The 17126-nt window shown below is 44.4% G+C and overlaps 1 protein-coding gene across 1 annotated transcript; it reads left to right on the forward strand.

The window, feature by feature from the left end:
- Positions 1-5: 5 nt before the first annotated feature.
- Positions 6-11426, forward strand: LOC125133332 (cytochrome c oxidase copper chaperone). The gene is made up of 3 exons (XM_047791445.1): positions 6-252; positions 3515-3603; positions 11294-11426. Exons 1-2 carry the CDS (start codon positions 146-148, stop codon positions 3597-3599), a joined length of 192 nt encoding a protein of 63 aa, XP_047647401.1. The 5' UTR covers positions 6-145; the 3' UTR covers positions 3600-3603; positions 11294-11426.
- The last annotated feature ends 5700 nt before the right edge of the window (positions 11427-17126 follow it).

Consider the following 17126-nt stretch of genomic DNA (forward strand, 5'->3'; position numbering starts at 1 on the left):
CTTCCTCCCAGTTCGTCAGAGTGAGAGGCAGGACTTCCTGTTCTGTTTTGGAGCGGCTGCCGGAAATAACTGAGGGCGAATCGGCGTGTCCGGAGGCCGGTAGAGTTTGGGGTGGCAGTGCTAATTGCAGCTTTCGGCGCGAAAAATGCCGGGTCTGGCGGCCGCAATCCCTGCCCCGCCTGAATCGCAGGAGAAGAAGCCGCTGAAGCCCTGCTGCGCCTGCCCGGAGACCAAGAAGGCGCGCGATGCGTGGTCAGTGCGCAGCCGGGGACGGGGCGGCGGGGCAGGCTCCGTGCACTCCCTTCGGGTGCCGCTGCCCTGACTAGGCCTGGTCGTGGCCCTCTCTTTGCCGCGGGGCTCTCTTGAGGGTTATAGACCTGGGTAGGCTTCGCAGCCAGCTGTCTGTGGACTGAGCTCGTAGCTTACCCTGGGGAAAATGTTGAAGGGATCAGAGAGAGGTCAGATTGACCCGCCGCGCTCAATCCAGGCATTCCTTCCTACAAAAGGTTTTTCATCAGCTGTTATGGGTCAAACATTGCTTTAGGACCGAAGGCATGTAAACGGAAGGATGCTACTTGATTTAAAGAAACACAGGAGTTCCCGTGGTGGCTCACCGGATTAAGAACCCAACCAGCAGCCATAAGGATGCAGTTTCGATCCCTGGTCTGTTAAGTGGGTAAAGGAGCCGGCCCTGCAAACTGCAGGGTAGGTCGGTCGCAGATGCCAATGGGATCTGTGTGGCTGTGGCTGTGGTGTACGCCGGCATATGCAGCTCTGATTTAGCCCCTAGCCTGGGAACTTCCATATGTCCCAGGTGCGGCCCTTAAAAAAAAGTAAAGGGAAACAGTTAATGGAGACGTTTTTCAATGATTGCTCTACTATGGTTTATGGGCCCGTGATAGAAGACTTGGCAAAATCAGAGTTCCCTTGTGGTGAGAGGGGTTAAGGATCCCACGTGGTCTCAGCAGCGACTGCCGTGGGGCGGGTTCGATCTCTTTTCGGGAAGTTGCACATAGTTCCCCCGCGGCCAAGAAAAAAAGATTTATAAAGATCAAAGAGTAAAAGTTTTCCGGTTTTCTGGTAATTTCTCCCCGAATTTAGTCATAGTAGGGTACAAGGTACATTTCTTAACGGTGCAGAAAATCCCCTAAACCCTTCCCCCCACCGTTTTAGGTAGATAATTTAAAAATCAACTAGGCTATAACATATGTGACACTGTAGTGTTCAGAATTGTTTATCTAAATTACCATCAACCTGCAAAAGGTTTTCATTTCTTCTTACTGTATACAGCCTCTGTTGTGGAACAAATCTCAGAAGGAATCTTCAGATAATGTGAATGTACACCTCTCCCTCCAGTCCCTTTTTGTCCTCACATAAAAAGTAAAGAAATCATAAGTGACATAGTGGGAAAATATGAGTGGTAGGAGCCAAGTGCTTTTTGTTAATATCCACTACTGTGCACATAATACTGTTAAGGGAGATTCGAAAGACTACGATCAGATACTATGCTTCCACATTAACTGTTAAGTGCTTATTGAACCTTCAGACCATATGGTATTATGATGGAGCCTGGGATCTAGTGTCAAGGTTTGAATCCTGGGGCGTCAACTCTGTTACCTTGAGCGAATTATTTAACATAGTTGCCTCCTGTCTGTAAAATGGGCCTAATAAAAGTGTCTGCCTCCAGGATTATTGTAGGGTTAATGCTATAAGCCACAATATTTACAGCATTCAAGAAATGATCTGGGAGGGCTAGCTATTGTTTTTGGGGGGGCATTGTTTGTTTTTCTTTTTCTGGACTCCTGAAGGACATGGAGTTCCCAGGCCAGAGATGAGAGCCTCAATTGCAACCTATGCCACAGGTGTGGAATGCTGAATCCTTAACCCACTGCATCCCAGTGCTGCAGAGATACCACTGATCCCTTTGTGCTACAGCAGGAACTCCAATTATTTTTATAAGGAGCTTGCTGTCCCAGGCAGACAGCTTTTGTGAAAGATGTGTAGGCTTTAGAAGAAAGGAGAACCTCCCTTTCTTTAAATTACTTCTGCATCAATTACTTCTGACCACTATGGCTTCTCCCCAAATATCTATAGTTAGGAGTTATTTTTTTCTTACAATTGAATTTGCCTTAACTTGGTTCTTTCCTAAAATTACATTTTTAGGCCCTTAGAAATGAAACTGTGTGGTTCTAGTTTTTACTTTGTGAATTTTACAGGTCAAAAGTTCTTTGATCATCATGACTGGGGCTCATTGGGCTGCTCTGGGCAGCCAGATATTTTTTGCTATTTGTGAAGGGTGTCTTATTATTAGAAATAGACTTATCGGAGTTCAGTGGTTAACGAATCCGACGCAGTGGTTAACGAATCCGACTAGGAACCATGAGGTTGCGGGTTTGATCCCTGCCCTTGCTCAGTGGGTTAACGATCCAGCGATGCCGTGAGCTGTGGTGTAGGTTGCAGACACAGCTCGGATCCCTCGTTGCTGTGGCTGTGGCGTAGGCCAGTGGCTACAGCTCCAATTCGACCCCTAGCCTGGGAACCTCCACATGCCGCAGAAGCGGCCCAAAGAAATAGCAAAAAGACAAAAAAATAAATAAAAATTAAAAAAAAGAAATAGACTTATCTAGATGTATGTGAATGTAGGTTAGAATCAAAAATTGGATTCCTCTGTGATAGGCAAAAAGTAAAGTTCTTTCTGTCCATTTAATGTTAATTTTTTATTCAGTTTATTTTGTTATAGGTTAGTATTATTGGGTAGTGTCTAGAGGTAATATTTAATATGCATAATGTCTTCTAATCAGATGCCGCCCCCCGCAACTAGATATCAATAGAACATCTTCATGGGTAACGAAATATCACAAGAGCCAATAAAAACAAAGCCATTTGGTATAATAGCATTTTTGTTTTGTTTTGGTTTGGGTTTTTTTGGCTGCCCTGAGGCATATGGAGTTCCTGGGCCAGGGATCAGATTAGAGCTGCAGTTGCAGCCTAAGCCACAGCTGCGGCAACACTGAATCCTTAATCCGCTGTGCAGGGCCAGGGATTGAACCTGTGTCCCAGTGCTCCCAAGAAACCACAGCTGGAACTCCTGGTATAACAGCATTTTTCAAAACTCAAGGTACGGTCCAGAGTTCCCGTTGTGGCTCAGAGGTTGACGAATCTGACTAGGAACCATGAGGTTTCGGGTTTGATCCCTGGCCTTGCTCAGTGGGTTAAGGATCCAGCATTGCTGTGAGCTGTGGTGTAATTGCAAATGTGGCTCGGGTCCTGTGTTGCTGTGGCTCTGGCGTAGGCTGGTAGCTACAGCTCTGAAGGGACCCCTAGCCTGGGAACCTCCATATGCCACAGGAGTGGCCCTAGAAAGGGCAAAAGGCCAAAAAGTTTTTTAAAAAAAGGTACAGTCCATCAGACCCATGTTCTGCCTGACTCTCTCCTTCATTATCTTGCCTGCTTTTTTACTACTCTTGTGCTTAATGCCTACTTTGTTGGATAACAAGCACATTTTGTTTTATAGCATCATTGAAAAAGGAGAAGAGCACTGTGGACACCTAATTGAGGCCCACAAGGAGTGCATGAGAGCCCTGGGATTTAAGATATGAAATGGTAAGCATGGTCCTTTTTTATTGGGAAAGTAATACACAGGCTGATTCCTTCAAATTTGTGAATTGCTTTACAGATTTAGCAGTCATTGGGCAGCATTCTGTCTGAAAGTTTGTTCACCTGGTTAATCTAACATGCCTCAGTATCACTAAAAACAACTTTTCAGTTTCTAGTGTACAGAGTAACTGATGCTAATAAATTGAGGCATATTCAGTGGATTTGTGAAGGGGATAATTAAGCTTACGAGAAAGGGCTTGACAAAAGCCTTTAGAGTTATGTTATAGACAGAAGGATTCATGGCTTAGGAAGTTCAAAATATTGAGTTGTCTGATTTAGAGGAACTAAAAGGAAAATGTTCTCTATTTTTTGTTTCTAATGTTGTGAGTCTTTAGTAATTGCTTTTAAATAACTCAGCACATGAAAGCATTGCTTTCTACAAAGCAAATGGAATTGTTGCTGCTTCATTTGTATCATGCTTTATTCTTTATTCTTTTATTCTAGTAAAACTAGAACCTCAGACCATTTTTTGAAAACTTTGAGTTCAAATTTTATTACTGGAAGGGACCTTAAGTGATGTGTATACAGTAATACCTAAAATAACTTTCTTTTGTTTGGAACCTCTTCCTTCAGATAGCAACTTGACTCACTCCCTCACTTCATTAAGGTCTCTTTTCAAGTCTCCTAATTAGGCTTTCCCTCAACATTCCATCTAAAATAGCATCCCTTCCCCATCGCTCTGTCCAGTAAGACTTTCTGTGATAATGAAAATGGTTCTCTACCTACACTCTACAGTATGGTAGCCACCAGCCATATGTGGCTGTGGAGCCCTTGAAATGTGGCTAGTAAAACTGAGGAACTGATTTGTTTGTTTTGTCTTTTTTTTTTTTCTTTTAGGGCCGCACCCGCAGGCATATGGAGGTTCCCACGCTAGGGGTCCAATTGGAGTTGTGGCCACCAGCCTATACCACAGCCACAGCAACTCGGGATCCAAGCCGCATCTGCGACCTACACCACAGCTCACAGCAATGCCAGATCCTTAACCCACTGAGCAAGGCCAGGGATCGAACCTGCAACCTCATGGTTCCTAGTAGGATTCGTTAATCACTGAGCCACGACGGAAACTCTGGAACTGATTTGTTTTGTTTTGTTTAATAGACACATGTAGCTAGTTGTCACTCTGCAGCATGGCCTGCATATTTTGTTTTTCTATTATCTGCATTGCTTTTCTCCAGTTTGAATGTAAGTTCTGCTATCATATCTCCAGGACCAGTAACAGTGCCTTGCACATAGTAGGTGCTCAATAAAGGATTGTTAATTAAATGAATAAATGATTGAGGAAACTAAGGCCCATAAGTATGAAGGGACTGCTGGTAGGCAAGGTCAGAACTGGAACCTCTGTCTATAGACAGACTCCCTCTGCTTGGTGCCCTCATTCCCCCATAACATCCACAACACTTTAAATAATGGCTGAGAAATACTGCCATAGCTACATACCAACATAAGTGTAATAGTGAGCCTGGCTTCTTTCCCGTTCGCCTCTTTCCTGCGTCTTTGGAATTTTAAAAGTGGCCAGTCTCCCTCAGTGAGCTGTGGGAGAAGGAGGGATAAGAGGAACCTATCTCCAGCTGATAAGAAGTATCACTGTGTAGTGGAAAATAGTCTAGCCTGAAAGTCCTGAGGCTTAATGTTGGTTCTCCTGTTCTCTAGCTTAACCTCTGTTTTACTTTGGCTGCATATATGTGCACCAAAACATTCATCCTGTCTGGATTTCACTTTTATCGTTTTATAAAAAGAGAACCATATTGGAGTTACCTTGTGGTATAGCAGGTTAAGGGTCTGATGTCACTGGTGGCCTGAGTGGATGCTGTGGTATAGGTTCAATCCCTGACCCAGGAATTCCCACATGCAGTGGGCATGGCCAAGAAAAGAGAGAATCTTTTTTCTTTTTTTTGTCTTTTTTTTTTTTCCTTTTCTAGGGCCGCTCCTGTGGCATATGGAGGTTCCCAGGCTAGGGGTCCATTCAGAGCTGTAGCCACTGGCCTAAGCCAGAGCCACAGCAATGCGGGATCCAAGCTGCGTCTGCAACCCACACCACAGCTCACAGCAACACCAGATCCTCAACCCACTGAGAAAGGCCAGGGATTGTACCCGCAACCTTGTGGTTCCTAGTTGCATTTGTTAACCACTTCGCCACGACAGAAACTCAGAGAGAGAGAGAATCTTAATGTATTATGTTATTTTCCGTATGGTACGATATATCTGTGTATACAAGGTATACTTCTGGATTAGATGGTTATTTAAAGAAATCTCATGGTCAATAATTTTGTAAAATAAGTAAATATGGTTGTGGGGAGGTGTTCTTAAAAGGATAACTTGATTGTTTCAGAGACATGGAATCTCAGCCCTGTATGTGATTATGATTTCCTCATTCCTTATCTAATTTTCTTCCTAGTCAGGTGTATCATCTGTTGCTTAGGGTTGAGTTTGCCTTGATAAGAAGGATGATTTTTTAAAATGCTAATTTTAGGATCAGGTTTCTCTTGGACTTCATGTGGACCACAAAGGTGGTACACTCATTGATCTAAGTAGCATATATTCACAAGGACCAGAAGGTGTTGTGGTTTTTTTCTACATTATTGGGGCAGAGAGTGAGGGTAATTCCTGTGTTCTTCATTTATGTATAAAAGAAAATGCAAGAACTTAGAAGACTTGGTATTTTAACTGATTGTGTGGTCTTGGGCAAGTCCTTAGCTTTACTGTCTTTTCCAGTGGTCGAACCCATGTCACAGCAGTGACCTAAGCCACTGCAGTGACAATGCTGGATTCTTAATCCGCAGAGGAACTCCTGGTTTTGTATTTTTGAATCCTGGTTGCAAAAAGAAGAATCTGAATCCCCATAGGGCCTTTCTAAGAATTCAAAATTGTCATGTTTTAGTTTCAACATAATACCACTTTCAGAAGAGGCACAGATGTTTGGCTCCCCATTGGTCTCAGGTGTCCTGCCCCCCCGCCACCTCCCCGTGAGGAAATGGAGGGAAAGTGAAGTCAAAAGACTTGCTCCGGTTGAGAATTAAAAATAGAATCCAGGAGTTCCCGTCGTGGCGCAGTGGTTAACGAATCCGACTAGGAACCATGAGGTTGCGGGTTCGGTCCCTGCCCTTGCTCAGTGGGTTAACGATCCAGCGTTGCCGTGAGCTGTGGTGTAGGTTGCAGACGTGGCTCGCATCCCCCGTTGCTGTGGCTCTGGCGTAGGCCGGTGGCTACAGCTCCGATTCAACCCCTAGCCTGGGAACCTCCATATGCCGCGGGAGCAGCCCAAGAAATAGCAACAATAACAACAACAACAACAAAAAGACAAAAAAAAAAATAGAATCCAGGTCTTTTTTACTCTCTAAGTCACAAGCACCGTACACTTCACTCCTTGTATTTAATGAGGCTCTTAGACCATGATTTTCTTTTCTTTTTGGTCTTTATAGTGTCATACCAGTGGCATATGGAAGTTCCCAGGCTAGGGGTCCAATTGGAGCTGCAGCCGCCAGCCTACACCACAGCCACAGGAATGAAGGATTTGAACTTTGTCTGTGACCTACACCACTGCTCATAGTAACACCGGGTCCTTAACACACTGAGCGAGGCCAGGGATTGAACCCGAATCCTCGTGGATACCAGTCAGGTTTGTTACCACTGAGCCACGACAGGAACTCCAAGACAACATTTTTCTGAGGATAGCTTTAAAGGAAGAATATATTGCAATCTTAGGTCTTCTTAGTAATGGTTATGAAAGTTCCTTAATTCAAAAACGTTTGGGAGCTCGGGTCTTGATGTAGCAGAAACAAATCTGACTAGGAACCATGAGGTTGGGGGTTTGATCCCTGACCTCGCTCAGTGGGTTAAGGATCCAGCATTGCTGTGAACTGTGGTGTAGGTAGTAGATGAGGCTTGGATGTGGCATAGGCCAGTGGCTATAGCTCCGATTAAACCCCTAGCCTGGGAACCTCCATATGCCACGGGTGTGGCCCTAAAAAGACAAAAGAAAAAAAAAACAAAAACAAAAAACCTTTGTAGGAGTTCCCGTCGTGGTGCAGTAGAAATGAATCCAACTAGGAACCATGAGGTTGCAGGTTTGATCCCTGGCCTTTCTCAGTGGGTTAAGGATTTGGTGTTGCCGAGAGCTGTGGTGTAGGGTCGAAGATGCAGCTTGGATCTGGCGTTGGTGTGGGCCGGCAGCTGTAGCTCCCATTCTACCTCTAGCCTGGGAATCTCCATATGCTGTGGGTGCGGCCCTAGTATAAGGGAAAAAAAAAAAAAAAAACTGTAGATTTTAATTGCTATTTTCTACATAAGGTCTTAATTGTATCTCGAATTTAGTAAATTGGACTTAATATGAAAGTCAGCTACATTCAACTAGAGGTATACCTTAAAAATCACCTGAGGAATGTTTTCCAAAATTCTCAAGGGCCGGGGCCCTGATCTGCACCTGTTGATTCAGAAACTCCTAGGTAATTTTCAGCTGCCCCCTCTTTAAGAACCACTGGCTTGGAGTTTCTTTGTGGCACAGTGGGTTAAGGATCTAGCTTTGTCACTGCAGCAGCTCAGGTTGCTGCTGTAGATCAGGTTGGATCCCTGGCCCCAGAACTTCTGCATGCAGTGGGTACAGCACTCCCCCCCACCCAAAAAAAAAAGTAACCACTGGCTTATGCTGAAGAAGTAGCAAGTTTAAAGCTAAATATAAACGATCTAAAGATTTAACAGTAACAAAGACAGACTTGAAAACTACTCCCGAAGTTCCTGTCAGGGCTCAGCGGTTAACAAACCCTACTAGCATCCATGAGGATGAGGGTTCAGTCCCTAGCCTTGCTCAGTGGGTTAAGGATCCATGTTGCCGTGAGCTGTGGCGTAGGCCTCAGACGCAGCTCAGATCCAGTGTGGCTGTGGGCTGTGGCGTAGGCTGGCGACTACAGCTCTGATTGGACGCCAAAGCCTGGGGACCTCCATGTGCCGAGGGTTCAGCCCTAAAAGGACAAGAAAGAAAGAAAGAGGAAGAGGAGTTCCCGTCGTGGCACAGCGGTTAACGAATCCGACTAGGAACCATGAGGTTGCGGGTTCGGTCCCTGCCCCTGCTCAGTGGGTTAACGATCCGGCGTTGCCGTGAGCTGTGGTGTAGGTCGCAGACGCGGCTCGGATCCCGCGTTGCTGTGGCTCTGGCGTAGGCCAGCAGCTACAGCTCCGATTTGACCCCTAGCCTGGGAACCTCCATATGCCGCGGGAGTGGCCCAAAGAAATGGCAAAAAGACAAAAAAAAAAAAAAAAAGAAAGAGGAAGAAAGAAAAGAAAGAAAGAAAACTACTCCTAAGGAGAAATAGATGGGGATTCAAGACACTTCTATCTTTACTATTGCTTTTACTGAAAGAGAAACTAGAGGAACCTAGAACTTGCTTAGAAATATAAGAAATGGCAGCTGCCTTTAGGAGCCAGGAGAAACCTGGAGAACCCAGAAATTAAAGGACTAGCACTGAGTGGTGGTGATATTCAGTACTTAATAAGTCTAATTGAACTTAATAGTTGGTTAAAATATTCTGATTTCACAAACACACACAGGAAAGCAGCTGATGCTATATGAAAATATCCTCAGTCAAGAAAAAGGGTCGGAGTTCCCGTCATGGCGCAGTGGTTAGCGAATCCGACTAGGAACCATGAGGTTGCTGGTTCGATCCCTGCCCTTGCTCCGTGGGTCGACGATCTGGCGTTGCAGTGAGCTGTGGTGTAGGTTGCAGACGCAGCTCGGATTCCAAGTTGCTGTGGCTCTGATGTAGGCCGGTGGCCACAGCTCCGATTAGACCCCTAGCCTGGGAATCTCCATATGCCAAGGGAGCGGCCCTAGAAAAAGACAAAAAGAAAAAAGAAAAAGGGTCATTTCTGCTATTTGAACATTTATTCATTCAAGAGATATCTAATGTTGTTTAAGACTAGAAAGTGCCAAGCTGAGAAGAGACAAGGTCTCTTGTATGAAGGACTTTACAGTCCTGCTGTGTGGTAGTCAGTAACAAAAGATGCAGCAGAGCTCTGGCCTGCTATTTCATGAAATGTTGAGTGGCTTCATTTTTTTTGGTTATTTTTAAGTATATTCTTCCTTTGAGCCTTTTAGAAAAGAGAGTTTAAATGTTCTTATTTATATTGCTAATGAGGGTTATCTTTTTTAAATTAATTTTTTATTGGTAATTTCAAAATGTTTTTATTCTGAATTTCAACAAAACCATACCCGTAAATTACCCTTTCAATACCAATAGGCTTATTTTCTTTTTTAAAAACTAAATGCAGAGACCAGCTATGTGAGGGAGACACTTGCATTAGATTTAATGGGTTGGCTAGCCCAAATTACTTAGTTACCTTTTCAGCATTTTTCTCTGTCTTTTGGGATAGGGACTGAGTGGTGAAGGGTGGGTACGAGCTGGCTGGAGAGAAGCCTGGTACGGACTGACTAGACCAGCAACCCTATTCTCTACTACTCTCCCTTTTTGATCTTTCTGAATGGATTTCAAAGGGTTATCCTTGCTTTGCCCTTGAGGTTTAGTGAGTAACTTTCCACAGGAAATGCCTTGTGCAGAGAGCTGACCTTCTGCCTTCCACTTAGTGGATCTTTGCCAAACATACTTGAATCAACAAACAGGGGTTTCTAGGTCTCGAATATCTTATTAGCCTTTTGGAGGAAGATGTTTTTGAGAAAATAAACAAATGTATGTTTTTTTTTCTTGTCTTTTTAAGTCCACACCCACAGCATATGGAGGTTCCCAGGCCAGGGGTCCAATCGGAGCTGTTGCTGCCGGCCCACACCACAGCCACACAGGATCCGAGCCGTGTCTACGACCTACACCAAGGCTCACGGCAATGCCAGATCCTTAACCCACTGATCGAGGCCATCATGGTTCCTAGTCGGATTCATTTCCACCAAGCCATGATGAGAACTCCAAAATGTATGGTTTTTACTTCAACAAAGAACTTGTAAAAATGAATGTAATGGATTGAACAGTTTCCGTGATTTTTTTTTTCTTTCATTTTAGGGACACACCTGTGGCATGTGGAGGTTCCCAGGCTCAAATCAGAGCTATAGCTGCCGGCCTACGCCACAGCCACAGCAACGCAGAATCTGAGCTGCATTTGTGACCTGCACCACAGCTCACATCCATGCCTGATCCCCAACCCACTGAGCGAGGGGAGGGATCAAACATGAATCCTCATGGATACTAGTTAGATTCATTTCCTCTGCACCACAATGGGAACTCCTCTGTGATGTTTTTAGTTAAAACTAGAATTTTAAGGAGTTCCTGCTGTGGCACAACTAGACTAACTGTGGTAGCTTGGGTTGCTGCAGAGGTGTGGGTTTGATTCCCAGCCCAGCACAGTGGGCTAAAGGATCTGGTGTTGCTGTGGCTGCAGTGTAGGTCTCAGCTGTGGCTTGGATTCAATCACTGGCCAGTGAACTTCCATAAGCTGTGGATGTGGCCGTAAAATTAAAAAAATAAAATAAAACTAGAATTTTAAAATGTGTATCTTTGTTTCATGACTGGTTTAGAATAATTGTGGCAGTTAACAGTACTTGGGTGAAGCATTCATTTCTAGTGTATTAATTCCCTAATTCCATAGGTCTGGCATGATGCTTGATACCTGACTTACTAAAATACATCTTTTTCTGTAGGTGGTCTGCGTTGTGAATGAATAATTCCTGAGAAGTGAAGAAGATTCAGTGACTTTGGGAGTTCTTTGATGAACTTTGCTAAATAAAAAGTATTTATAATTTGTTAGAAAATATATATCCCTGGTTAAAAATCTTCAGCTGTGTTTATTTTTGTGTTCCTCACATCCTTACATGGTGTTTGTTTATTTATTTTTCTTATAGGATATCCATGGGTTCCATAGCTTTGCTTTTTTTTTTTTTTTTTTTTTTTAAGGGTCACACTCACAGCATATGGAGGTTCCCAGGCTAGGGGTCAAATCAGAGCTACAGCTGCCAACCTACACCACAGCCACAGCAATGCAGGATCCGAGCCACATCTGCAGCCTACACTATAGCTCACAGCAACACCGGATCCTTAACCCACTGGGCGAGGCCAGGGATCAAACCCACAACCTCATGGTTCCTAGTTGGATTCATTTCCACTGCACCATAATGGGAACTCCTGAGTTCCGTATCTTTGGATTCAACCAAACTTGGATCTCAGATATTGGGGTGGGGTGAAGAAAGTTCCAAAAATTCAAGCTTGCTTTTGCCACTTCCTCAAGTATTTACATAAGATTTACATTAGGTATTAAAGTGATATAGGGATGATTTAAAGTACATGTGAGGATGAGGATGTGCTTAGGTTATATAGAAACACTACACCATTTTATATAAGAGACTTAAGCAAATGCAGATTTTGATATCCATAGGGTCTCCTGGAACCAATTGCTCAGGATACAGAGGGACAATTGTAGTGTAAGCAAAAAAAAATTTTTTTTTAATTTTATGGCTGTACCCTTGGCATACGGAAGTTGCCAGACCAGGGACTGAATCAGAGCCACATATGCAACCTAAGCTGCTGTTGCGGCAACACCAGATCCTGTAACCCACTGTGCCTGGGCTGGGGATCGAACCCACACTTCCAAAGTGATCCAAGCCTCTGGAGTCGGATTCTTTTTTTCTTTTTTACAGTCTCACCTGTGACATGGAAGTTCCCAGGCTAGGGATGAAATCAGAGCTGCAGCTGCCAGCCTATGCCATAGCCACACCAGATCCAAGCACATCTGTGACCTGTGCCATAGCTTGGGGCAACATTGGATCCTTAACCCACTGAGCGAGGCCAGGGATTGAAATTCATGGATACTAATCAGATTCTTAACCCACTGTGCCACAGCAGAAATGCCAGCAAATCTTATAATACAAATTTCTTATGTTCTTGCATTGTTCTGGGAACTTGTGTTCTGGATATTTTTTCCTAAGGAGAAAGCAGAAAGATAATTATCTCATCCAATGAAATCTCCAAAATAAGGATTTTTGGTTTTTAATTTACTTATTTATTTATTTATTTTTGGTCTTTTTAGGGCTGCAACTGAGGCATATGGAGATTCCCAGGCTAGGGGTCCAATCTGAGCTGTAGCTGCCAGCCTATGTCACAGCTACAGCAACGCCAGAATTGAGCCCTGTCTGTGACCTACACCACAGCTCACCAACACCGGATCCTTAACCCACTGAGCAAGGCCAGGGATGGAACCCACAACCTCATGTTTTCTAGTCTGATTCATTAACCACTGAGCCACAACAGGAGCTCCAAAGTTTTGGTTTTTTATTTTTAACTTTCTGAAAGGCAAGGACTGAACAAAGTTTCAGTCTTGACATTTTAAATCGTTCTTTACTAGTTCCCTCTTTTGGAAAAGTAATTTTAGATTTTGGACCATACTGGTGCCTTGGAAGATCTCAACACTAATTAATGTGTAGGAGACTGGTTACATTTTAGGATAGACTAGGTTCATAAGTTTAATGCCTAATTGTCAACAGAATGCTTTGCAATGATTGGCTTAAACAGGATCCCTCTTTGGGTCCTTGTGCAGGTTAGATGTCAGAACAAAACTGGAATTCTTTTACAAGGAGGGAGGAGTAAATGGCAAATGATATTGAACAGATGACCAACTTTGCACTGAATCACCTGGTTTGCTTAACAACCAAGTCATCCTCAATGGTCAAATTGAGTTTAGAGGAGCAATTCCTCAGTTTATTCAAACTTTTGCAAGAAAATTATTGGTTGCTCATAAATTGTCTCATGTTCAGTTTTCATAGAATAAAACAATCAATGAGCAGATGTTCAGAGAACTGTTGACCAAAGATCAATCCTTAGGGAGATCTGAATCTGAACACTCAACTTCAAGGACCAGAATACTCAACTACAGTGGCTTAAGCAATAAATGTAATTTACCTCCTCTAAATTGGAGGTTGAAAGTTCCAGATTTGAGACAATACATCAGTGACTTTTAAGAACAAAGTCTTGTTCTGTTTTCTCCTCTTTAACCTCATCCTTAGGCCCATTCTCTAATGGCTATGGTGGCTTGAAGCATTACATCATCACAACCATTCAGTCCAGGATGAAAGGTGGCAGGCCTCCTTACTGTCTCTATCAGGGAGTATACTTTTCCCTGGATGCTCCTACACTGATGCTGAAGGGTCACATGCCCGCTCTTAAAGCAGTTTCCGTCGAGGGGAATGGGATATTATGCTTCGCTTTAACCAGTCCTATGTCAGGCTCTGGCAACTGGGAGAGAAGCCCACCCCCTTTACATATTGCCCAAGTAAAATCGGAGTTCCATAAATTTGGGAGAAAGGAAATTGCTATAGGGTAAGGAACCAGGAGTGTCCACCTAAGATCAGCCCAGTGGTATGTGTCCAAAGCCTAGAATCATGCTTCTGTTCTATCAACTATATTAGGAAGGCATATTATCAAGCCCAGTGTTCCTCAAACTATGTGGTGAAGGACCACTTTTTGGGGGGTGCGGGGGTGTTTCCAAGGCATTGGAAGTTCCTGGGCCTGGGATTGAATGAACTCACCACAACAGTGGCTCAAGCCTCTACAGTGACAACCCCAGATCTTTAACCCACTGTGCCACAAGAGAACTCCAAGAACCCCCCCCACACACACACTTTTTTTTGGTCTTTTTAGGGCTGCACCCACAGTATATGGAGGTTCCCAGGCTAGGGGTCGAATTGGAGCTATAAGCTGCCAGCCACAGCCACAGTCACAGCAACAGGATCTGAGCCGAGTCTGCAAACTACACCACAGCTCACAGCAACACCGGATCCTTAACCCACTGAGAGAGCCCAGGACTGAACTTGCGTTTTCATGGATGCTAGTCAGGTTCTTTAACTGCTGAGCCACGACGGGAACTCCTCCAAGGCCCACTGTAGTTTTGTACAATTCTCAGACTAATACTAAAAACGAAGTTTTAAAGAAAAAAGCCTCCCCCACACCAAAAAAGCCACCATATACTCTACAACCCCAAAGTTTTTATTACATTCAAAGGCCCTAAGTTTCTCTGTCAAATTGTAGAAAAATATCTGAATTCTCTCAGTTTCCATCCATATCTCATCATAAACTGGGAACAGCTCTTAGACCACACTTGGAGAGGCAGATGACTTTGTAATCTGGCCCCACCCTGCCACTCCTTCCTGGTGTCCTGCTACTCCCCTTGATTCACCAACAATAAACTGTACTCTGTTACCAGAATATGCTGTGTATTTTTGTTGTATTTCTGGACTTGACCTCACATTCTGTTCTCCCTTCCTGGAATGCCCTCCCCTGGCTGGGGGAACACCTACTCATCTCTTTAGACCAGTTTAAATGTCACCTTCCCTGTGGTGTTTTTCCTGAATTCTCTGCTCCCCCATCAGCGCTACCTTTGAACCCCATCTCTCTCTCTCTCTTTTTTTTTAAGGGCTACACCCACGACATATGGAGGTTCCCAGGCTAAGCTTCGAGTCAGAGCTGTAGCTGCCAGCCTACGCCACAGCCACAGCAATGAGGGATCTGAGCCAGGTCTGCAACCTACACCACAGCTCACAGCAATGCTGGATCCTTAACCCGCTGAGTATGGCCAGGGATCAAACCCTGGTCCTCATGGATACTAGTCGGGTCCGTTAACTGCTGAGCCATGACGGGAACTCCCGAACCCCATCTTATCTCAAGGCTATGGTAGCTTCAGGCACGACGTCATCACACCATTCTATTCCAAGCCAGGATGAAAGGTAGCAGCCTTCCTTGCTGTCTGCGCTAGGGAGTATACCTTTTCCAGAAGCTCCCTGATGCATGTCCTCTTATGTCACATTGGTCACATGCCCAAAAGTGTACTTATTTTTTTGGATTACAGTTCTTTCTCGTTCAGTCTCCCTCATTAGCCTGAAAGTTCCTTGAAGGTGATCACTGTCTTGTTCATCTTTTATCCCCTGTTCCTGGTGCACATAATTTGCCCTAAATAAATGCTTATTGAATTGAATCAACTCAATGATGTGACATCTGTGTCTTTTCCTTTATTCTCCCCAAATATTTTCTACTGTGCTTCTGCCTGCATATCTGTGGCTTTCCTTATAAGAACAGTGGGACGGGACCCAGACCCAGCCTAGGTCCCACTGGCATCCATTGTCATTCTCATTACAGGCAGCATGTGGGGTTTATGCACCCGGGGTGCCACCCCAGCAGCATACTCACATCCCCAGTAGCAATGAACGAGCTTGCAATCTGGACGCGCATAAATCCCAAAGTACCTAGCAAGGTGGTACAGCACAGAGAATATACAATTTAGAGTCACAATAACCTAGGCTTTAGCCCCTATTTGCATACTAGCTCTGCCATCTTGGGAAAATTCTTTAACCTCTCTGAGCTTCTTTATTAAAAAAAGAAAAGTATCATGGGAAAACATGAAGAAACAATAACTGCTTCTTAAATGTTAGTACCTTCCACTCGGATGAGGACATACATGGATTGGCAAAAGAAGGCTGAGAACAACAGTCAATGGGTCTGTCTGTCTCTTTAAGGGGTCAGAGCCAGCCCATTGGTCAGGCTTGCTGGGAAAGATGACCTGCTTTGAAATTCTATCTTGGGCAGAGCCTTGGTTGCTTCTCCATCCCTGTGTTTCTGATTTCCTGGCTCACAGCTGGCAGAGACAGCCACTTTGGCAGCTAAGGGGGTGCACGACTTAAAGTGGAGGGATGAGCAGCTGCTGTTTGCTAAAGTGAGTGGCTTGGCTGAGAGGAAGGCAGGTGACATAAAAGCAGCATATGGAAAACCCCAAACTCCACTGCTTAAATGACATCATGGATCCAAATCATTGTTGTGGTGAAGGCTGGGGTTGGGGGTGGGACATCTTTCTCCAGGGGCTCTCTAGCTCTTTTTCTTTTTCTTTTTTTTTCTTTTTCGAGCCTCACCTGCGGCACCTGGAAGTCCCCAGGCTAAGGGTTGAATGGGAGCTTCAGATGCCGGCCTTCACCACAGCCACAGCAATATCAGATCCAAGCTGCACTGGTGACGTAAATCACTGAACAAGGCCAGGGATCGAACTTGCATCCTCATGGATACTAGCTGGGTTCTTAGCCCACTGAGCCACAATGGGAACTCCGTCTAGGCTCTTTTTCTTTACCACTGATTCCCCCCCTCAACTATAGAAAGAAGGGAATAAGATCCACATTTTGTTGGTTAGGTAACTGTAATTAAATTAAAAAACTAGCTTGTTTCAACATGTTTAAGTTTTCATACCTCTGTGCCTATGCTTTGGCCACTCTCACGCCTGGAAACGCTCTTCTGCCTCTATCTCCCTTGTTACTTCAACTCCCACACCTCAAATCCCCTTTCAGCTCTTGTGTCTTCCTTCCAGGTGGCCACCTCTCCTTAAACTTAACTCAGTTGCGGTGCTTTCCACACTGAACTGCCATTGTTTCTCAAGTATCTATATTTCTCTTGAGAGGTGAAATCTCTTGGGAATCTTCAGTTCTTTAAGTGCTTGGCTCATAGTAG

The sequence above is a fragment of the Phacochoerus africanus genome, chromosome 1 (genome assembly GCF_016906955.1).
Source record: "Phacochoerus africanus isolate WHEZ1 chromosome 1, ROS_Pafr_v1, whole genome shotgun sequence".
NCBI lineage: Eukaryota > Metazoa > Chordata > Mammalia > Artiodactyla > Suidae > Phacochoerus > Phacochoerus africanus.

Coding starts and splice junctions, on each gene's coding strand:
- LOC125133332 (XM_047791445.1), top strand. CDS start 146: ATGCCGGGTCTGGCGGCCGCAATCCCTGCCCCGCCTGAATCGCAGGAG. Junction 253..3,514: donor AAGAAGGCGCGCGATGCGTG/GTCAGTGCGCAG, acceptor TTTGTTTTATAG/CATCATTGAAAAAGGAGAAG.